Raw genomic sequence first — 23,832 nt, forward strand, 5'->3', positions numbered from 1 at the left:
TTTTAAAAGGTTTTATTCTCTTAGACGATTGTGAACACAGGAATTCAGAGCTGTGTTACTTTGTGGTAACTGGTCCGATAGGGTTTATTTCTGTTTCTTGACTGGCTGAGGGTTCCAGCACTTCTGCCCTGTAGACACTGCTCAGAGTTACAGGGCTACTGGCAACTCCACCCCCCCTCTGGTCAATGAGTGCCACATGTCAGGGCTCGTAGCCTTAGCTCTCAGGGGGTGGAATCCCACAATCCTCCCACCCTCGGTCTGGGCCCTGAGCTACAGCACACTGTGGGGGGACTGTGCTTGCCCGGCAGGTCCGAGTGGGTTCAGCACCTGTGGTTCTTCCCTCTGGGTGCCTGTGACTAATGCTGAGACGAGTGACCAGCCAGCCTTCTTGAACCAAAATATTGTTTAATCTGAACAGTAGGGAGAACAAGAGGGTTTTCAAACAACAGTCTATACACGTCTCTGAGCCCAGCCTCTCCACCCCCTTCCGACAGGGACCCAGGCAGGCCGTGCACTTCCAGATGTCCCCAGCGGTGTCTGTCCCTGTCAGTCTGAAGAGCTTCTCCCCACCTTGCAGCTCCAGTGTTGTCTCTCAGTCTCCCTGAAGTGCTGACTGAGAGATGGTTTTTCTTGGGCTGTTGCTTCCCTTCTTGCTTGTTTACCAGCAGCCTGCTATTAAACTGGTTTCACCCAATACAGCCATAATATAAATATCCCAATAGTTAACCCAATATAACACTACAGGAAACATCCCAAGAACTGGGTTTGACATACACTTTCATTATAGCAGCTCAGCTCCATGTCTGTCCCAATACTGTTCTTGGGTGGTATGGATTTCATGAATATAGGACATAGACAGTCAGAGAGCAATAGACTACTTTCATGTAGGAAAATAAGTTCCACATGCATTTGACTTTGAAATCCACGTCCTGCAAACCCTCAACGTGGCTGAATAACAGGTGCTGGGGTTACTATGTACTAGACAAGTGGATTTCAACCTGTGGTCTGTGGCCCATGGGGGTCTGCAACTATGTCTAACATTTCCAAAGGTAATCAGACCTCCATTCGAAATGTATTAGGGCTCCGCAAATGAAAAAAGGTTGAAAACCACTGTATTAGAGAGTGAGAGCCGATAGAATGAATATTCCATATACTGATCCCAATGGCTGTTACCACGCCAGGTACGGGCTACAGACTGACAGAACAGAACCTGAGGAGAACCAGTCAGATATTAACTCAGGGACAGGGGAGCTACTAGACTTTTGTTTGCTGACAAGCGACTGACAGGACTGAGATGTTGGCAGGGCCGGCTCCAGGGGTTTTGCTGCCCCAAGCAGCCAAAAAAAAAAAAAGCCGCGATCACGATCTGCGGCAATTCAGCGGGAGGTCCTTCGCTCCGAGCGGGAGTGAGGGACCCTCTGCCGAATTGCCGCCAAATACCTGAAAGTGCCTCCCCGCTTCAGAGTTGCCGCCCCGAGCACCTGCTTGATAATCTGGTGCCTGGAGCCGGCCATGGAGATTGGGATCTTTTCAGGTTCTGAATAAATCCAGGTGACAGACACTAAATTTTAAGTCCCACTGTAACCTGAGAAATGATCTCTAAAAGAAGTTCAGAAAGAAAAGAATGGGTTTACATTTATTTGAGAAGTTCTCCACATACTGTTTTCAATGGTTTGTTCAGTGAACAGTCGATGATACTGTCTCCTGGTAACTGACCAGAAGCCATTTCTAACACTTATATTCAGCACATAAGAACGGCTATACTGGGTCAGACCAAAGGTCCATCCAGCCGAGTAGCCTGTCTTCCTAGAGTGGCCAATGCCAAGTGCCCCAGAGGGAATGAACAAAACAGGTAACCATCACCTGTCTCCTGGTCCCAGCTTCTGGCAAACAGAGCCTAGGGAAACCATCCCTCCCCATCCTGGTTAATAGATTCTTCAACTATATTTTTTTTATTTGGAGTATATATTTAAGTTGAGCCTATATTATGGTTTCTTTCAAAAGTTTCCATGCAGCTTGCAGGGATTTCACTTTTTGGTCTGTAACTTTTAATTTCTGTTTAACTTCCTCATTTTGCTGTATTTCCCCTTTCTGAAATTAAATGTTGTTGTATTGGGCTGATGTGGTGTTTTCCCTGCTGTAGCGATGTTAAATGTAATTATATTATGGTCACTATTACTAAGTGGTCCAGCTATATTTATATCTTGGACCAGATCCTGTGCTCCAACTTAGGACTAAATCAAGAATTGCCTCTCCTCTGGTGGGTTACAAAATTAGCTGCTCTAAGAAGCAGTCATTTAAGATGTCATGTACCCAGTCAATATGGGGATAGTTGAAATCCCCCATTATTATTGAGTTTTTTATTTTTAAAGCCTCTTTAATCTCTTTGAGCATTTCACAGTCACTATCAACATCCTGGTCAGGCAGGCCGTAGTATATCCTTACTGCTATGTTCTTATTATTCTAGCATGGAATTACTATCCATAGAGGGACAGTTTGGTTCATTTAATATTTTTACTTCATTTCATTCTACACTTTCTTTCACATATAGTGCCACTCCCCCACCCAGCAGAACCTGTTCTGTCTTTCTGATAGATTTTGTATCCTGGTATTACTGTGTCCCATTGATTATCCTCATTTCACTATGTTTCTGTGATGCCTAGTATATCAATATCCTCATTTAATACAAGGCACCGTAGTTCACCCATCTTATTATTTAGACTTCTATCATTTGTATATAAGCACTTAAAGTTGTAATTTTTTAGCTTTCTGCCATTACATGATGTAATTGAATGGGACTTTTTTTCATTTGACTATTTCTGATCAGATCCTACCCATATTTTATCATCTTCCATCTTCTCCTAAATACTAGGACAGAGAGAATTTCCATTAATAGATCCTCCCCTAAGAGATGTCTCTGTCTGAACCACATGCTCCTCCATATCTGTTGGCTTTCTCCCAGCCCTTACTTTAAAAACTGCTTTACAACCTTTTTAATTTTAAGTGCCAGCAATCTGGTTCCATTTTGGTTTAGGTGGAGCCCATCCTTCCTGTATAGGCTCCTCCTCTCCCAAAAGTTTCCCCAGTTCCTAAAATATCTAAACCGCTCCTCCCTACACCATTGTTTCATCCACACATTGAGACCCTGCAGTTCTGCCTGTCAACCTGGCCCTGCGCGTGGAAATGGAAACATTTCAGAGAATGCTACCATGGAGATGCTGGACTTCAATCTCTTACCTAGCACTCAAGCCCTCTGCAATACCTGTGCAAGACTTTCCAAAAAGTCCTGAGAGACCAGAACCACTGGACTGTGTTTCAGCAAAGAGTAGAGCTCGGGTGCAGGAAAGGAGAGCGTTATAGTGGTTGTATGTAATTTATTCACATGACATCTTACACAAGCATGGCTGAAGTCACTTGCACACTCAGCTGGATATTAATGAAAACCTAGTGTTTCCACTATTCACCCACTTGTGACACCAACCCCTCCCCTGCCCAACTGAAGTAACTGTCTGTGTTAGCTTGTAACTTGCCACATATGTACAAGACCTTGGAATGGGGAGCATGCAGGTCCTGTGAGGAGGAAGAGAAGCCTGTGGGATGATTGAATGATCTGGATTCAGTCAATGCAGGCCAGGCAAAGCACTTCAGCTTCTCTTGGAGAGATTCTTGGGTGTCAGAATGTATCACCATGAGCATTGGGTAAGGGAAGGTTAATAGAGCCTGGTTCTGATCAAATTTACACATGTAAATCTGGAGTGACACCATTGAAGTCACAGTTACTGAATTCAGAACCTGGCCCTGAGAATTTATCCCGTGTGCTGGAAAGAGGAAGTGGCACAATTTGTACTCAGGAGTGGAGAATATATATATGATGAGGGAATGAAACACGTTGATAAATAGCTTCAATGCAGGACACATAAATATAATGACTGCTTTCACCATGCACTTCTCATGTCACGATACAATGGGCCACATTCAGACATGGAGGGCCAGAAAGGGTGTCGATGGGAAGTTCACAATTGTAAATTCACACAGTGCTCAAGTAGTCTGTGGAACTCCCAGGCACAAGATATCAGGGGCCCAGGAGTTTAGCAGGATTCAAAGAGGGACGGATGTGTATATGGGTAACCAGAAAATCCAATTACATTCGTGAGGATTCTTTTAAAAAGTTATGGAACTGCTATAAACCTTCCGCATGTACACAACAAAACATGTCTAACCAGTGGGTGTCAGGGGGAAACTTTCCCTGGGAGCAGGTTATTTCAGAGCTGCCTATTGCAGGGCTTCTTCCACGTTTCTCTGCAATATCTGGTACTGGCCACTCGATACTGGGCTGGACGGACTACAGGTCAGATCCTGTCTAGGAATGCCTATCTTCCTATCTGTGATGTAAATCCAAGATTCTGTTTTGCTGGTCTCCCTTGAGCTCCTGGGAATCTCTAGACTTGCACTGAGAGCAGAAAGATGTCTCGTTAATTATCATCGAGTCTCCTGTTCTTTCTCCTTTCAGGAAGAAAAGTTCAAAACTCCTCAGACCTACCCAGTACATGATGTCAGCTGTCAATGACACCAAATTCAAACTTGCTGTGTTCCTTCTCACTGGGATACCTGGGCAGGAAGACGTCCATCTCTGGATCTCTGTCCCCTTCTGCTTAATATATGTTATTTCGATAGTAGGAAATTCAGTCATTCTGTTCATTATAAAAACAGATCCAAGCCTCCATGAGCCCATGTACATTTTCCTTTCCATGTTGGCCGTCACAGACCTTGGCTTATCGATATCCACCATGCCGACGATACTGGGCATATACTTGTTTAACTCTAGGGAAATCAGCCTAGATTCATGTTTTGCCCAGCTCTTCTTCATCCATGCTCTTTCATTCATTGAATCCTCCGTGCTGTTGTTCATGGCCTTTGACCGCTTCATTGCAATCTGTAACCCACTGAGATATGCTTCCATCTTAACCCTGCCGAGAATAGCTAAAATGGGACTGGCGCTTCTGCTAAGAGGGGTGGTCTTAGCATTCCCACTCCCCTTTCTCCTGAAACGGTTCCAATACTGTCGAGCCAATGTCCTCTCCCATTCCTACTGCCTGCACCAGGAGGTCATGAAGATGGCTTGTTCGGACATCACAGTCAACAGCATCTATGGCTTGTTCATAATAGTCTCCACGGTGGGGTTGGACTCACTGCTCATCCTGCTATCTTACGTGATGATCCTCAAAACAGTGCTTAGCATCACATCCCACGCAGAGTGCCTCAGAGCCCTGAGCACCTGCATCTCCCATATCTGCGCCGTTCTGGTCTTCTACATGCCAGTGATTGGCCTTTCTCTGATACACAGATTCGGGAATAGCTCTTCTCACTTGCTTCAGATTCTCCTGGGCTATGTCTACCTGTTGGTCCCGCCCCTGATGAACCCAATCGTGTACAGCATGAAAAGCAAACACCTTCGTGCGAGGATAATCAAGGTGTTCATCAAGTAAAGGGGCAATTCATCACCCAGCTCCAGCTACTATCTCCACTCTCTACAGAGAGGTTCAGACAGGGTCTAAGGCCTGGAGGAGTGGGAGAGGGGCTTTGGGGGAGGATAGTGCACTGGGGGAAGGAGACCAAGGCAGACAGCAGCATTTACAAAGTGACTGTGTTTGTGGAGAGCCAGGGGACTGGTGGGATATTGGTGCATAAACAGCCATATCTGTGGCTGCTCCAACCTCAGAATTCCTGTGAATACAGTCACTAAGAGAAGGGATGTGGATGTTTTTTCCCACTATACCTGTCACTGTCCCATCTCTGGTTAAACGTCCACAGACCATGAAAAAAAAAACTGCAGACCTGTTCTGCAGTGGCAGTCCTGGCCTTTCCTGGATGCTAGGGTGTTGCGTGATCCATGGGAGCTGCACCAAATGTGGACAGGGTCTATTCAAGGGGCACGGACACCCACCCTTCTGCTGTACCCTCAGCCAAGTGCTTGTGACTGAGTCGTGTCAGAGACCTGATTAATGCAGGAGCCCCAGGAGAAGCCAACCAGTCAGCCTCTCCCCCATTGATGGCTCTGAACACAACACACCTGCTGAGCCCACCCCCCACCAAAGTAGAGCAGAGCTGAGTGTGTGAGGGAGGATCTGACACACAGGAGTCCTGGCAAGAGACTCTCGCCCAGATTCTCCCCTCCTCCCCTCCGTTTGTGCTGTCCCAGCAATGCAAAAGGGGGGAAATGACCTCAGGTCCCCCAGAGAGGCACGGCTAATTCCTATCCCAGCTCACACCATTCAATGTAGGGTGAGACCGTAAGATCAGGGCTGTGTCAGGGTTCCACAGAGCAACGCCTCTGACATTTGTCTATAAAAGGCCTCTTACAACAGCCTCCTGTGACAGCTGCTTCTGGGAAGCCCCATGACTCCAGCACCTTGGTGTCTGTGGCAGATGTGGGGGTGCTCGGGGGTGACAGTGAGGGGTGGGTAGTGGATTTCTGAGGGTAGCGTTGGAGTGTCACAGGGATGCCGGGAGTTTCAGCACAGTCACCAGACCAGTGTTTACAAGCCATTGAGGCTGAATGGGTCTAACTGCCAAACAGTGGAGCAACAGCCATATGGGCCTCATCTTAGACGTTCTGGATGGGACAAAGCAGTCTGAGGGGAAAGGTCACTACGGTGACTGGCCCAGGCTCACACAGGTTTCAGCAAAGGCTGTTCCCACAAGAAAGGGGCAAACAGCTGGGAAGATGCTCTCAGAGACACAAGGAAACTAGGCTGGGTCTGAAGAGCTCCTTGGTTTTCCCAAAAGAATGTAAGTTAGGCCAGGTCTGTTCCTGTATCTCCAGAACAAAGCCTGTCTAACTCAGCTTATAGTGATACCTGAGATAGATGAGTGTAGACATGTGACAGCTGCCTGTCATTTTAAAACCTTTTTCTCTGATGCTTTCTCCTGTTTCCTAATAAACCTACTAGTTTTAAGGAGGCTGGTGGTGACTGTATTGCTCTGGTCATAAGCACTCGAAGGCAAGGGACTGAGGTGTCCAGTTGGACCTGCTTGGATGGGATGTTGTTCACAGCTCAAAGAGTGGGTCAATTGTGAGACTCGACCCAAGACAGGGGAGGACCTGGTTTAGAGGGTAAAGGGACCATATATCCTATTTTTACTGTGACAGTTCCCCTTCTTCTTGCCCAGTGAATGTCCTTGTTGAGTGCCTGTCAGCATTGAGACTGGCAACATGTTCAAGTTGCATCCAAGATAACAATCAATTCAACACAATGGTTCACAGAGTCATAGAATTTAAGTCCAGAAGGAGCCATTAGATGATCTAGTCCAGACATTGTCAAACTGGGGTCGCACCCTCCTGGATGGAACGTGTGGTCATGCGGAATGTATTCAGAGATGCAGGGGCATGAGAAGCTTTAGGGAAAAACCTTCATGTGCACATTTTACCCACAACAATGAGTAACTAGCCAAGCTGATTCCTCCAGATAGAGCCGGTCCTCAGACGGCGCTGTGCATTGTCTCTAGGTGGTGCTGTGTATTTGGATGGATTTCTGTAACCTTGCACAGCATTATACAAAGTCATTAACATCTGTACATGGCTCCATTTGCTATGGCGCAACGTGCACATTTCATTGTAAAGCAGGGATGACAATTGCAGTTTTTCTTTTGCTCTTATCCCAATGGATTGGATAGTTGGCTCATTTATGCAACAAATAAAAAACTTAAGTGAAAAAGAAAGAAGCTGAAACTGATTCTGTTGATGCCTCGCCTCTGCATGTATCGGTGTATGTGTTTGTGTGGGAGCTGAGAGGGGCATAAACTCTTACAGACACAAAGAAGGGGGGCATAATTGAAAAAGTTTGAGATCCACTGATCTAGTCTGACATCCTGTATACAGGCTGCAGAATTTAACCCACTTACCCCCACGTTGAGCCTAATGACTTGAGTTTGACTAACACAAAACTTGTGTTCATCTAAAGGGGAACTTTCAGGAAGGCATCCAGTCCTGGTTTGGAGGTGTCGGAGAAAAACTCAGTTCTCGCTTTTTGTTTGGGTGCAGCAAAATTAAATACTTTATTATTTCTCCAGTAATTACAATGGAGGGAGAGAGTGCCATAGGACACAGGGTCACCCCAGTCCTGGACAGGTCTCTCAACTGGTAAACAATTACAGCAAGCTTTATACCTTTGTTACAGACAATTTCTAGCAATAATACAGACGGTAAAAAGCAACAAATACATTTTGTTTATACATAAGCCTTTCTGCTATCTTATTTGTCTCACTACTAAGAAAAAGCAAGCCTGCATATTTGGTTAGACTGTTGCAAGGTCGTAATAACTTTGTACACAGTTCACTCTGTCTCACATTATCTTGCTTCTACAAATCTCACGTCATTAGGGTCACAGCTAGCCTAACTCATGCTAAGTAACTGACATTCATTAAGATCCCTTCAAATCCTTGTTAATTAGTTCCTGGCTTCCACACTCCCCCCTTTTGTACTTCTAGTACAACAAATATTTCAAATCTCAATTTGCATTAAACCATGGATTTCAGATTCTACAGCAGATATGTCAATCTTAGGGGTTTTCATGGGATGTAATGACAATGCATGACTACCATGAACATGAAAGGTATTATTACTATCATTACGTCTTTTACACAGAGAGGGTGCCCTGTCCGCGCTAGCGGCTCAGAAACTAAGGATCTCTCCCTACAGGGTACTCACACAGGAGAGACTCACAAGGAAGACTATGACTCTCCTACACCTCCCTTCAGAAAAGAGCGTTGGCTAGTCTCTGGGAGACGGCGCCGCTTACTCTAATTGCATCCAGTGAGATGATCAGATTGTCAGTAGCCCACACGGAAGGGAAAGGGAGGGAAGATGGGTTCACACACGCCTAGACCCAGGCAGTTTCCTCGCTGGACTATGCCAGGCTGAGTCAGCCCACCGTGGGTCGGATCTCCTAAAGATCCACTAGTTACCAGGCTTGCGTTAGAGCAGTCCTGATCATGAGCTTCCGCTTCACAGGGTACTCTGGGCGTCTTCCAATAACGATCACTCACACTGGTGGACACACACACACACACACACCAAGGCCTCTTTTTTTTTTTAACCCTTTTTTTCTCTTTTTAAATTTTTTTTTTTTGACCACGATGCATCTTTACCTGGTCCGGACCAATACCATGAGGCGGTATGACAACCCCTCTTGAGGCGGTAAAAACCCCTCAGCACCGGTGCATTCTAATGCATTTACCTATGCATTACCTTATGCATTTACCTATGCATTTACCTTGGCCAACTCAGCAGTTCCCAGTACTGCTATAAACTAACCTTATTGGGGCCTCTCCCCAATACCACTCTGCATTTGATCCTGCTGCACAGTCAATAAGTTCAGATGGCGTGAGCCCAACAGAGACAGACGTCCTCACGGAAAGTCCTCCTCCGATACCCCAATAGAGATTTCAAAAGGTCTCATACCTCTCATGTGGCGCCATGGGGTTCGAAGGGGAATGATCCGTAGTAGCCGTCTGTGGGTCCGTGGGCGTTGCCATCCCGGACGAGCCCCCAAATTGTCAGAGAAAAACTCAGTTCTCGCTTTTTGTTTGGGTGCAGCAAAATTAAATACTTTATTATTTCTCCAGTAATTTCAATGGAGGGAGAGAGTGTCATAGGACACAGGGTCACCCCAGTCCCGGACAGGTCTCTCAACTGGTAAACAATTACAGCAAGCTTTATACCTTTGTTACAGACAATTTCTAGCAATAATACAGACGGTAAAAAGCAACAAATACATTTTGTTTATACATAAGCCTTTCTGCTATCTTATTTGTCTCACTACTAAGAAAAAGCAAGCCTGCATATTTGGTTAGACTGTTGCAAGGTCGTAATAACTTTGTACACAGTTCACTGTCTCACATTATCTTGCTTCTACAAATCTCACGTCATTAGGGTCACAGCTAGCCTAACTCATGCTAAGTAACTGACATTCATTAAGATCCCTTCAAATCCTTGTTAATTAGTTCCTGGCTTCCACAGAGGTATTAGGAGAATCCATTTCCTTCCTTGGGAGTTTGTTCCACGGGTTAAGCCCCCTCGCTGTTAAAACTGTGAGCTGCATTTTTAAATGTAATTTGTCTGGCTTCAGTTTCCAGCCATTGGTTCTCATTATAGCTTGCCCAGATAGTTTAAAGAGCCTATTAGTACCCAGATATCAGAGGGGGAGCCGTGTTAGTCTGGATCTGTAAAAAGCCACAGAGTCCTGTGGCACCTTATAGACTAACAGACGTATTGGAGCATGAGCTTTCGTGGGTGAATGCATCCGACGAAGTGGATATTCACCCACAAAGCTCATGCTCCAATACGTCTGTTAGTCTATAAGGTGCCACAGGACTCTTTGTCCCTTTTTACAGATCCAGACTAACACGGCTACCCCTCTGATATATGAATCTTAGTGTTTTGCATGAATATTGTGTGTGCTTCAGTTTCCCTGTGTATTGCACCACTGCCTGGGCGGTTAAAAATAAGGGTGTGTGCCTTTTGCTGACACTCTCGGGGCCAGGAGACACTGTTCCCTCTGCATATGGCCGATGCCCTTCATAACCTGAGACCCAAGTCGGGGAGGTGACCAGGACACCTGGCCCGTGAATCAGAGAAAGAAGAGGGGGAACAACGGGTGTGTGGGAGGTCGGCTTGCTGGGAGCTTGGAGTCTGCGATGAGGGATTGAGGGAGGAGAGAGGCAAGGGCCCCAGCCCAGGGTCCTGCCAAGGTGGACTTGGCTGAAAGTCACTGATTTCTGTGCTAACAAGCTCTGTTCTGCACCGTGTTCCTGTCGACTAATAAACCTTCTGTTTTACCTGCTGGCTGAGAGTCATGGCTAACGGTGGAGTTGTGGTGCAGGGCCCTCTGGCTTCCCAAAGAGTCCTGTCTAGCTGGACCCGGCCAGGGGAAGTGCATGGTGTGAACAGGGATGCTGAATGCTCGGAGGTCCAGGAAGACCATAGCCAAGGAGGATTTTTGCCCTGGACAGTGTGCCCTGAGGGGAGTCACACCAGGCCAGAGTCCTGGCTGGCTTCAGACAAAGCAGTTCCAGAGCATCGGGCCTGTGCTCTGTGACAGAAGGTTTCTGAACATCTGAGGAGGAAGGTTCTGGAACAGCCTCCCAACAGGAGCAGAGGGGGGGCCAACAACCCAGCTAGTTTTAAGATGGAGCTTGACAGGTCCATGCAATGGATGATGTACCGGGGTCGCCTGCCATAGCTGGGGAGTGGACTCATTGACCCAAGCCTATGTCCCAATGGGTCACATTAGCCCATTTTGCATCACACCGGGAGCTGATGTGGAGTTTCTTGTCCACTATGACCCTGCTCCGTGCCCTGGCTGACGATTTGTCCATGAATAGATTCAGGAGAAATCATGACTCAGTGTTATCATCTGGGAAAGGATTTGTTCTTGGGTTCCTGTGTAGCGATGTCACGGGAGTGTAATTCCCTGGGTTTCTGGTAATCTCAGCATGCTGAGCCACCAGCTGCTCCCACCTGTCACTACCCCCAGAAAGGAAGGATGGTTCAGTGGTTAAAGTGCTGGCCTGGGACTCAGGATAACTGGCTTCAGTTCCAGGTGCTGCCACAGACTTCTTCTGTGACCTTGGGCAGCTCACTTAGTCCCTCTGTTCCTCAACAATATGTGTTTTAATACGGTTCCGTACAGCTAGGAAGAAGGGATGCTGGCCTGCCTTACTGGATGGGGGCCCACTCCTGGGACTCAGAAGAAGTGGATTCAGTTCCAGGCTCTTGTACATACTTCTGGTGCCTTGGGGAACTCATTTAGTCCCCCTGTGCCTGGGTGGGTGGGCCTACCTAGCAGCAGATCACTGAGATCTGTGTATAATTTTGGGGGGCCCTGGATCCTGGGTCCTCCTTTTCATTCCTCAGGGAGAAGGGAAGGGACCTCCCCTCCTGGAACAATCCAAGGGGTTCACAGTGTAAGAGGTAAGAGGGGGCTTTGGCTGAGCCTGGGGCAGGGGATTGGGTTGCAGGATGGGTTGAGGGATACAAACTCTAGGAGGGATTTTGGGTGCAGGAGGGTGCTCTGGGCTGGAGCAGAGTGTTGGGGTGCAGATGTGGGTATGCGGTGCTGGGTCTGGGAGTGGGCTCAGGGTGGGGCTTGGGGTGCAGATGTGGGTATGGGGTGCTGGTTCTGGGAGGGGGCTCAGGAATGGGGTTTGGAGTGCGGCCTCCCACCGGGCATCGCTTATCTCCAGTGGCTCCTGGTCGGCAGCAGGCAGAGGGAGGCTAAAGCAGGCTCCCTGCCTACCCTGCCCCCACACCACTCCCAGAATGGGCCAGCGTGCCCCTGAGGCCCATGGATGGGGAGGGCATGGGGTAAATGGGTCTGCGTGCTGCCCCTCTCTGCAAGCACTCCCCCCCTCAGTTCTCCCAGCCAATGGCAGCTGCAGGGGTGGTGCTTGCAGGCAGGAGCAGCGTGCGCGGAGACCCCTGCTCCCCCGCCCCTAGGGCCGCGGGGCTACAGTGGCAGCTTCCAGGAGCAGTGTGAGGCTGGGATAGCTTTAGTGGCAGCCACACAGCACGGCCGCCGGAGATCGCGATCGACTGGTTGAGGACCACTGCTCACAGTCAGCCTGGAACTGTCTAATACACCCAGGTCCTTCTCCTCCTCTTTTGTTTCCAACTCATCATTGGCTGCATAAACAGGCACATAGTGAGTAGAAGGAGGGAAGATTGAGAGCTGACTTGATAACAGTGGACAAGCACTTTCACAGGAACGAAATACCAGCTACTAAAGGACTCTTTAATATAACAGAGAAAGCTGTAACAAGAACCAATGGCTGGAAACTGAAGCCAGACAAATTACATTTGGAAATGAGGCACATGAGCGAGGGTGCTTAACCAGTGGAACAAACTCCCAAAGGAGGTGGTGGATTCACCTGCTACCTCCAAAGCAAGACTAGATGCCAATGAGAAAGACACACTTTAGAGGAACACAAGTTTTGCGTTAGTCAAACACAAGTCATAGGGCTCAATACGGGGGTAACTGGGTGAAAATCTGCAGCTTGTGCTATACAGGAGGTCAGACTAGAGAGTGGTTCTCTAAGTTTTTGATCATGTCTCCCTTCTTTGTGTCTGTACAAGTTTACCCTCCCCCCGCCACACAAATACATCTATTGATACATGCAGCAGTGGGGCTTCAACTGAATCATTTTCGGCTTCTTTCTTTTTCACTTGAGTTTTTTATTTCTTGAATGAATGAGCCACCAATCCATTGAAATAAGAGCAAAACTGTGACTGTGGTCCCTGCCTTAATAGGCAGCAGGTTTAAAACAAATAAAAGGCAGTATTTCTTCACACAACGTGCAGTCAACCTGTGGAACTCCTTGCCAGAGGATGTTGTGAAGGCCAAGACCATAACAGGGTTCAAAAATAACTTGATAAATTCATGGAGGATAGGTCCATTGATGGCTATTAGGCAGGATGGGCAGGAATGGTGTCCCCAGCCTCTGTTTGCCAGAAGCTGGGAATGAGTGACAGGAGATGGATCACTTGATGATTACCTGTTCTGTTCATTCCCTCTGAGGCACCTGGCACTGGCCACTGTTGAAAGACAGGATACTGGGCTGGATGGACCTTTGGTCTGACCCCGTATGGCCGTTCTTATGTTCTTATATGCTTATCACCAAGAAGGTCTGACTGGACACCTCAGTCTCTTCCTTTCGGGTGCTTGTGACCAGAAGTATACAGTCACCTCCAGCCTACTTAAAACAAAGAGGTCTATTAGCAAATAGCACAAAGCATTAGAGAAAATGGTTTTGAAATACCAGGCAGCTGTCACACACCTACATTCATCTATTCCATGTCTCACTACAAGCTAAGTTAGACAGGCTTTGCTCTGGAGACAGAGGAACAGAACTGGACAACTTACATTCTTTTGGGAAGCCAAGGAGCTCTTGGGACCCAGCCTAGTTTCCCTGTGTCTCTGAAAGCATCTTCCCATCTCTTTGCCCTTTTCTTGTGGAAGCAGCCTGTGCTGAAACCTGTGTGAGCCTGGACCCAGTCACCGTAGTGTTCAGCCGTGTCCGTGTTACAGGGTCAAGGTGTGGAGCTGACCTTTGCCCTCAGACTGATTTCTCCCAGCCAGACAGTCTAAGATGAGGCCCACGTGGCCACTGCTCCATTGTTTGGCAGTTAGACCCATTCAGCCTCAATGTCTTGCAAACACCGGTCTGGTGACTGTGCTGAAACTCCTGTGATGCTCCAAGACTCCCCTCAGAAATCCACTACCCATCCCTCACTGTGACCTCCGAGCACCCCCACATCTGCCACAGACACCAATGTGCTGGAGTCACAGGGCTGCCCAGAAGCAGCTGTCACAGGAGGCTGTGGTAAGACACATGGCAGGTGTGTTTTTCTTTGGAACCCTGACATAGACCTAATCTTAGGGTCACAGAGTATCTGAGCACCTGGAATTTATTTATTCTCCCGCCACCCCTGTGAGGCAGGGCAGGGCTATTATCCACCTGTGCAGAGGCAATAAGGGAGGAAATGGCTTCCCCATGGTCACACACAGCATGGGAATTAAATCCTGAGTCGCAGAGCAGTGCCCAGATCACAGGACCAGCCTTCCAGCCATCTGAGTGGTGACAGGTCCAGCTGGATTCTCTGCTGTGCCAGCAGAGCTTCCCCCTGTGCTGCAGAGAGTGGGGATGGCAAGGAGACAGTTACAGGGGTTTGATTCACTGGCCTGTTCTCACCTTGCCTCAGTGGAGCTTAGAGCAGCCTGGGGGCTGGGCTGACCTGCAGCTTATGATGACGGCTTCCAAGAGTGCAGCCCACTCTGCCCAAATCCCTGCAGACGGGGGCTACCCCAGAGTGCCCCCTTGGGGTCTGAGGTGGCCCTGCAGGCTCCCTGCCCTTCCCTCTAAGGTCCTTGCAGTGACTTACTCTCAGCCTGGGATACTTAAAACAAGAGCCCCTTTGTGGGGGTCACATTAATTCAGACTTCAAAACACAGACTCTTCTTCCCTCCAGCGCCATTCTCCTCGTTTACTCAGGAGACCCCATCTCCCTGCTCGCTGTGGTTAGCATTGTTTCAGCTTTGCTGCACCACCTGCTCCTCCACTTCCCCTGAGGCCCCATGAACTCCCCTATCTCTTCCCACTAGGCCCTGCCCCCTGCTCCTCCACTTCCCCTGAGGGTCTGATACCCGGCCAGGCTAGAGCCAGGCAGTGGTAAGAGCTGCCCAGGGAGCCGAGGCTGCTGTGTGGAGCCCCGGATTTTCCATCTTCTCTGAGTTGAACATCCTGGGGGGTGGGAACACAGGCTGGGGGCTGCTCTCGACCCGTCCCAGTCCCCTTTCCAGGGCATGAGGACGGCCTGGGAATTCACATAGTGGCTCTGGCTCCCTGGGAAGCTCTTCCCATGGCCTGTCTCTGGCTTCAGGCCTGGAGAGGGGGTGAAGCCTCGGGTAATGAGGAGAAGCAGGGGGTGCAGTCTTGGGGGAAGAGATGAGGCAGAGGGAGGAGAAGAGAGGGAACAGGGGGAGCAGAGGGTGGTGCTTCAAGGGGGAAGACAAGGGATGGGCAGGGTCACAGAGGAAGGGGGCTCCTGTGCATCCCACTTTTACCTATTGAAAAGGTGATCCCGCTACATTGAGTTGCCTGGCCTGGGATAGGAGCTAGCCGTGCCCCCACTGGGGAGTGCGGACTGTTTACACCCTTTCCAATCAGCTGGGGGAGCACAAACGGAGGTGAGGGGTAGGGGTAGGGAATCTGGGCCTGAGTCCTTTGCCAGGAGTCCTCTGCGTCAGACCCTCATTCACACACAACTATGCTCTGCCTTGGTGGGGAGTGGGATGAACAGGTGTGTGGTATGCAGAGCAATCAGCGGGGATGGGGAGGTTTCCTGAATGGCTTTTCCTGGGCTCCTGTGATATTCAGGTCTGTGACAAGATTCAGGCACAAGCACCTGGCTGAGGGGGCAGGGGAAGGGTGAGTGTCCGTGCCCCTGGAATAGCCCCTGTCCACACCTAATGCAGCACCCATGGGTCATGCTGCACCCAGAGCACTCACGAAGGCCCAGGACTGCGACTGTAGCTTTTTTTATGGCCTATGGATGTTTAACCAGAGATGGGTCAGTGACAGGTCAGGTGTAATGGGAAACAACATTGACATCCCTTCTCTTTATTGACTGTATGGAGAGGAATTCTGAGACTGGAGCAGCCAGAGATAGAGATAATTATGGGCCAACATCTCACCCATCCCCTCACTCTCCATGAACAAACCCACTTTGTAAATGCTGCTGCCTGCCTTGGTCTCCTTCCCCCAGTGTCCTGTCCTCCCTCACCAGCAGGTGGGGGAGCCCCTTACGCATTGCTCCATGCCTTAGACCAGTGCTTTTCAAACCGTGGGTTACGACCCGGTACTGGGTCGCGGCATGGAAGTCGCTGGATCACCTTGCTCTGGTCAGCACCGCCGACTGGAACATTAAAACTCCCGTTGGCGGTGCTGCCCAGCTAAGGCAGGCTAGTCCCTACCTTTCCCAACACCGCGCTGCACCCCAGAAGTGGCCAGCAGTGGGTCCTGCTTCTAATCGGGGGGCCATGGAGCTCTGTGCACTGCCCCTGCCCTGAGCACCGGCTCTGCACTCCCATTGGCCAGGAAACAGCCAATGGGAACTGGGGGAGAGGGGGCGGTGCTGGTGGGTTAGAATCATGTGAAGCTGCTTGCGCACCTCCATCTAGGACCTGCTCCTCCTGCTGGCCGCTTCCGGGGCACAGCGCAGTCCGCGGTGCCAGGACAGGCAAGAAGTCTGCCTCTGCATCCCAGCTGCGCTGCTGACCGGGAGCTGCCAGAGGTAAGTCCGTGCTCCAAACCACGCCCCAACCCTCTGCCCCATCCCTGAGCCTCCCCCAAACCTAGAACCCCTTCCTGCACCTAAAACCCCTCATCCCTGGCCCCACCCCAGAGATACACTCCTAGCCCAGAGCCGTGACCTCTCCCGAACCCCAACCCACTGCCCCAGGCCAGACTCCCCTCCCACACTCTGAACCCCTCATACCCAGCCCCACCCTGCAGTCCTCACCCCTGCACCCCAACCCTTTGCCCCACCCCTGAGCCCCTCGCTCCCCCCAACCCCCTCAGTCCTAATTCCATTGAGTCACAGGCATCAACAATTTTCTTCAACTAGGTCCCCAGAAAAAAAGTTTGAAAACCACTGCTTTAGATCCCATCTGAACCTCTCTCTATAGAGTGGTAATCAGTATGTCATGTCATCTCAGTTGGAAGGGTCCAGGATGGAAACGGTGGCAGTAGCTGGAGATGGGTGATGAACTGATTCTTCACTTGACAAACACCCTGATTATCCTCGCACGAAGGTGTTTGCTTTTCACGCTGTACACAACTGGGTTCATCAGGGGCGGGATCAGCAGGGAGATATAGCTCAGAACAATCTGAAGCAAGTGAGAAGAGCTATTCCAGAATCTGTACATCACGACCAAGCTGATGTCTGGCGTGTAGAACAGCAGGATGGCGCAGAGGTGGGAGACACAGGTGTTCAAGGCCCTGAGGCATTGATCATGGGACGCGATGCTCAGCACTGTTTTGAGGATCATCACATAAGAGAGGAAGATGAGCAGCAAGTCCAACCCCATTGTTACAAGTTTGGTAAACAAGCCAAAAATATTGTTGACTCTGATGTCCGAACAAGCCATCTTCATGACCTCCTGGTGCAGGCAGTAGGAATGGGAGAGGACATTGGCTCGACAGTATCGGAACTGTTTCAGGAGAATGGTGAGTGGGAGTATTACAGCCACCCCTCTTAGCACACACACCAGTCCCATCTTGGCTATTCTTGGCAGGGTTAAGATGGAAGCATATCTCAGCGGGTCACGGATCGCGATGAAGCGGTCAAAGGCCATCAACAAGAGCACAGAGGATTCAATGCACTGAAGCGTGTGGATGAAGAACAGCTGGGCAAAACAAGCATCGAAGCTGATCTCCCTAAAGTTAAACAAGAATATGCCCAGCATTGTTGGCATGGTGGATATCGATAAGCCAAGGTCTGAGATTGCCAACATGGAAAGGAAAATGTACATGGGCTCATGGAGGCTTGGATCTGTTTTTACAATGAACAGAATGACTGAATTTCCTACTATGGAAATAACATACATTAAGCAGAAGGGGACAGAGATCCAGAGATGTACGTCTTCCTGCCCAGGTATCCCGGTGAGAAGGAACACAGCAGGTGTGAATTTGGTGTCATTGACAGCTGACATAATATACTGGGCAGGTCCGAGGAGTTTTGAACTTTTCTTCCTGAAAGGAAAAAGAACAGGAGACTAGATGATATTTAGCGAGACATCTTTCTGCATTTTCAGTGCAAGTCTAGAGATTCCCAGGAACTCAAGGAAGGTCAGCAAAAACATAGTCTTGGATTTACACCACTGATAGGAAGATAAGCACTGCCAGACTGGATCAGACCTGCAGTCTATCTAGCCCAATATGCAGTGGCCAGGTCCAGATGCTGCAGAGGAAGGTGGAAGAAGCTCTGCAATAGGCAGCTTTGAGACAACTTGCTGCAAGAGACAATTTTCCCCTGACACCCACTAATTAGACATTTTTGGGGTGTAAATCAGGAAGGTTTAGAGCCCTTTCATGCGTTTTTTTTTTAATTCCTCATTACTGTATTTGGATTTTCTGGTCACTCATATAAACACATCCAGTCCCTCTGAATCCTGCTAAGCTCTTGGCGCCATTGATATATTATGGCTGGGAGTTCTGCAGCCTACTTGAGCACAGTTTGATTTTACAATTATGACCTTCCCACAAAAAAAAACCCAACACCCTTTCCAGGCCTCCACTTCTGAATATTTCCCAGTGTATCATGACATGTGTATAAACACATGGCAAATGCATGGTGCAAAAAGGTCCTTGTATTTATCTGTCCTGCAGTGAAGCGATTTATAAACTTGTTTTATTGCCTCATTATATATAATTATTTATTTTCTCCACTCCTCAGAGTCCAAATTATGTCACTGCCTCTTTGCAGCACATGGGATAAATTCTTAAGGCAAGGTTTTGAATTTAATAACATTGACTTCTAGTGCATCACTCCAGATTTCCATGTTTAATTTCAATCAGAAGCAGGCTCTATTAACTTTCCCTTACCAACTGTTCCTGGTGATACTCTCTGTCACAAAGAATCCCTCCAAGAGAAGCTGAAGTGCTTTACCTGGCCAGGGATGACTGAATCCAGAGAGTTTGATCATCGTACAGGATTCTCTTCATCCTCACAGGACCCGCATCCTCTCTCCATGCAAGGGTCTGCAAATATCTAGGAAGTTACAGCCTATCAGAGACAGTTACTTCAGCTGGATGGGGGAGAGGATGGCATCACAAATGAGTGAACAGTGAAAACACTAATATCCAGTTGAGTGTGCAAGTTACTTCAGCCATTCTCATGTAACAGGTGATGGGTGTCCATTATATACAACCACTGTTACAGTCCCCTTTCCTGCACCTCAGCTTGACTCTTTGCTAAAACACAAACCACTGGATCTGTTCACCCAGGACTTCATAGAATCATAGAATTCAAGATCAGAAGGGACCATTATGATCATCTAGTCTGACCTCCTGCAAGATGCAGGCCACATAAGCCGATCCACCCACTCCTTTAGCAAGCGACCCCTGCCCCATGCTTCGGAGGAAGGCGAAAAACCTCCAGGGCCACTGCCAATCTACCCTGGAGGAAAATTCCTTCCCGACCCCAAATATGGCGGTCAGCTGAACCCCGAGCATGCGGGCAAGACTCTCCAGCCATACCCCCTGGAAAAAGGTTAAGAATATCATATCATTGACCCATTGTACTATTTACCAGTGTGGCACTTAATTGACCTATTGACTAAGCCCGTTATCCTATCATACCATCTCCTCCATAAACTTATCTAGCTTAATCTTAAAGTCATGGAGGTCCTTCGCCCCCACTATTTCCCTCGGTAGGCTGTTCCAGTATTGTACTCCCCTGATGGTTAGAAACCTTCGTCTAATTTCAAGCCTAAATTTCCTGACTGACAATTTATATCCGTAAATTTATATCCTTGTACAGGTATAGCAGAGGGATTGTGTTCATGACGCTGAATGTAAATGTTACAAACAGCTTCTGGTCAGTTACCAGGAGACAGTATCATACAGCTGTTCACTGAACAAATGGTTAATAGCACAAACCCATTGAACACAGTATGTGGAGTACTTCTGAGACACTTTTGAAAGCAAAAGCCATTAAGCAGTAAAGTTACCACTGCTCCTTCCTGTACAGATTCCAACAACTCTGCTTTTGGCTTTCAATATACAGGCATGCAATGAAAGCTTGATCTGTAATATTTGTATTAGAATGAAAAGTTTTGGCATAACATTTACACATCTATACGTCAAGCCATTCTTTTGCTTCTGATCTTCTTTCAGAGATGATTTCTCAGGTTAGAGTGGGACTTAAAATGCAGCGTCTGTCATCTGGATTTCTTCAGAACCTAAAAAGATCCCAGTGTCTCAGCCCTCATTCGGTCACTTGTCAGCAAACGAAAGTCAAGTAGCTCCTCTGTCCCTGGGTTAATATCTAACTGTGTCTCCTCAGGTTCGGTTCTGTCAGTTTGTAACATTTCCCTCTGGTGTTATCTGGACCAGTGATCTGCTAGGTCACTCCAATCCTTGACTGTGAGCCAGCCTTACCCTGCTCTGCTGTGAGAACCCTCACTCCCGGGCTGTTCACGCACAGCCTCGGACATGTAAGCTGCTCCCAGCTACTTGCAACTGAATGACACTAGCCAGTATCTCCAGTCCCAGACAAAACCCTGGGAACCTCCGTCTTGCAGTGTCCAGTTATGCCCACTGGATGCTGCAACCTTATATCAGTTCATCAATTTAACAAAGAACTTGGTATGTACCAGGCTTATTATCCCCAGGGGAGTCTCTGACACACTTCAAACCAAGCGCACTGCTTCAGGTAGAATAAACAAACAGATTTATTAACTACAAAGATACATTTTAAGTGATTATAAGTCAGAGCACAACAAGTCAGATTTGGTCAAATGAACTAAAAGCAAAACGCATTCTAAGCTGATTTTAACACTTTCAGTGCCCTTACAAACTTAGATGCTTCTCACCGCAGGCTGGCTGGTTGCTCTTCAGCCAGGCTCTCCCCTTTGATCAGCGCTTCAGTCGCTTGGTGGTGCTGTCTGTAGATATAGGTGGAAGAGAGAGAGAGAGCTTGGCAAACGTCTCTCCCTTTTATCATGTCCTTTCTTCCCTCTTGGCTTTGCCCCCCCTCCCCCCTCCTTTGAGAGTCAGGTGAGCATTATCTCATCGCAGTCCCAAACGGACCAAAGGAAGGGAGGTGACTCCCTTGAGAGTCTAACAGATTCTTTTGTTGCTGCCTAGGCCAAGGTCCTTTGTTCCTGTGAGCCTGGGCTGGGTTTGTCCCATACACACACTGATGAGGTGTGAACTGCCCCTCTGATCTTGGAGAATTTTTTTCTAGGCTTATTTTAAGCCATGAGGACACATTTTAAGCCTCATAACTATATACATGAAATTATAACCTGTAACCTTACTATAACATCACTATAACAATTACTATAACATCACTATAACAACCATGCTCAGTGCATCGTGTGCCTTCCGAAGGCACCCGATATGACAAACTTTGCACTGGATACCACACAATCATTTTACAAGGATGAACATGGGGGTGCTGGTGTTCCCCCGAGGTACAGAGTGTCACACAGTCTGTAGCCTGTATACGGAGTGATAACAGACATTGGGCTCAGCATAGAAAATACTCATTCCCTGAGCCTCACTCTTTAGAACATAGTGACCCCAGCAACTGTTATTCAGGCACGATGAGGGTTTGCAGGAAGTGGATTTCAAAGTCAAATACATGGGTATTCATGGAAATGGAACTTCATTTCCCACATGAAAGTAGGCTATTGCTCTCTCTCTCTCTCTCTCTCTCTCTGACAGTGTCTGTCCTGTATTAATAAAATCCATAGCACCCGGGAATTGGGACAGACATGGAACTGAGCTGCCATAATCAATGTGTCTGTTAAACCCAGTTCTTGGGATATTTGCTGAAGAACTACATTGGGTTAACTATTGGGATGTTTATGTTTGGCTCTATTATGGCTCTTCCTAGTTTAATAGCAGGCTGCTAGAAAAAAAGCAGCAAAGGAAACTACAGCTCAAGAAAAGCCATTGCTCTTAGTCAGCATTTCAGGGAGATTGAGCGACTACAAGCTGGGAAGAGCCTATTTCCGGGCTCCAGCCACGTTACACAGCTTGTTTTACCAGCGCTGGGAGTCTGTGCAGAGGTGGGGCAGCTGTTGCTGAAAAGCTCTTCAGGCCGACAGGCACAGACACCGCTGGGGAAGTCTGAAGGCCCTTGCCCTACCTCGGTCCCCGTCAGAGTGTGAGGGTTTGCGGTCAGAGACGTGTGCTGACTGTTGTTTGAAAGCCCTCTTATTCTCCCATGTTACACTTTCTTCCTGCTGTTGAGATTAAACTGTATTTTGGTTCAAGAAGGCTGGCTGGCCACTCTACTGACAGACTCCCAGGTGCTGAACCCATTTAGACTGCTGGGTAAGTATCCGGTAGCCCAGGGCCCAGGATGAGGGTGTGAGGATTGAGAGAAAAGGGTACGAGGCCTGACATCTGATGCTCGGAGAACAGGGTGGGAGCAGAGATACCGGTAGCCATATAACTCTTAAAGGTATCTACAGGGCAGCAGTGCAAGAGCCCTCAGCTAGTCAGGAAACAGCAATAGGCCCTATCTCACTTATTACCCTGAAGCAACGCAGCTCTGAATTCCTGCCTTCACAATCGAGCCAGAGAAGAAAACCTTTGAAAATGAATTTGCGGATTAAATTTCCAGGAGCAAATATACCTGACACAATTTGGGAACTAGTCATTGATATTTCGTGGGGTCTTCTCTTACTCAGCTCCTGGCAGGATCAGGCCCAGAGCACATGGCACTTCTAGAAATGGGAACCCTTGAGAAATCCTGACTCAGGGCATTGGGGTTTTAACACTCTGAGCTCGCTTTTTATGTCACATTTCTGTGTAGCTTGAATAACCCACCGTGGAGCATGGGCAGATGTAGGAGAGGGGTTCCCAAGCTACCCAGTGCTGCCTGCCCTCCAGCCCTGCCACTGAGTCACCCCAACAGCCCAGCTGAGTCCTCTGCCTCTTCACAGAACATCTGCAAAGGGAAACAGCTTGTAGCCTTTACTTCACATTTTAAAGACAGTGAAAGCTTCCAACGTACCCAATTCCTGCTAGAAGGGGAGCCGCTGACACCAGAAGTCTTCACCCTAACAGACAAGGAGTCATCAGAAAGGCTGCACAGGCAGCATCTGTTCAGATAGGAGGCCACCTGTCTTTATGAAGCATGTCTGCTCTGCACATTCCCTTGGGGGCCACTTGGCCATCAGGGAACCTCAGCTGATTGGCTTTGTGTGCACCAGCTTTAACCCTGTGACAAACTGTAGGAGGCCAAATCACAGGGGACTGCTGCAGGCTCTATTCCTGGAACCCAGGGTTGTTATCACTGTTCATATGAATCATGAATACCAGGGTTGGAAGGGACCTCAGGAGATCATCTAGTTCAACCCCTTGCTCAAAGCAGGACCAAACCCCAGCTTTTATTTTTTTGTGCTAGATCCCTAAGTGGCCCCCTCAAGAATTGAACTCACAACCCTGGGTTTAGCAGGCCAATGCTCAAACCACTGAGCTGTCCCTCCCCCTGTGATACTTGACAGTTAGGCAAATATAGCTTTGAAGACTTTTATT

At 48.4% G+C, this 23,832-nt stretch overlaps 2 protein-coding genes across 2 annotated transcripts; one reads left to right on the forward strand and one right to left on the reverse strand.

The window, feature by feature from the left end:
- Window positions 1–4,547: 4,547 nt before the first annotated feature.
- Window positions 4,548–5,486, forward strand: LOC123374308 (olfactory receptor 51G2-like). The gene has a single exon (XM_045024132.1). The coding sequence runs from the start codon at window positions 4,548–4,550 to the stop codon at window positions 5,484–5,486; it is 939 nt and encodes a 312-aa protein (XP_044880067.1).
- An 11,847-nt stretch (window positions 5,487–17,333) lies between these two features.
- Window positions 17,334–18,269, reverse strand: LOC123374314 (olfactory receptor 51G2-like). Its single transcript, XM_045024142.1, has one exon. It carries the CDS (start codon window positions 18,267–18,269, stop codon window positions 17,334–17,336), a length of 936 nt encoding a protein of 311 aa, XP_044880077.1.
- Between the last annotated feature and the right edge of the window lie 5,563 nt (window positions 18,270–23,832).

Source organism: Mauremys mutica, chromosome 1 (genome assembly GCF_020497125.1).
Source record: "Mauremys mutica isolate MM-2020 ecotype Southern chromosome 1, ASM2049712v1, whole genome shotgun sequence".
NCBI classification, from domain to species: Eukaryota; Metazoa; Chordata; order Testudines; family Geoemydidae; genus Mauremys; species Mauremys mutica.

What these genes read in the sequence shown, in the direction of transcription:
- LOC123374308 (XM_045024132.1), top strand. Translation starts at nt 4,548, where the DNA reads ATGATGTCAGCTGTCAATGACACCAAATTCAAACTTGCTGTGTTCCTT.
- LOC123374314 (XM_045024142.1), bottom strand. Translation starts at nt 18,269, where the DNA reads ATGTCAGCTGTCAATGACACCAAATTCACACCTGCTGTGTTCCTTCTC.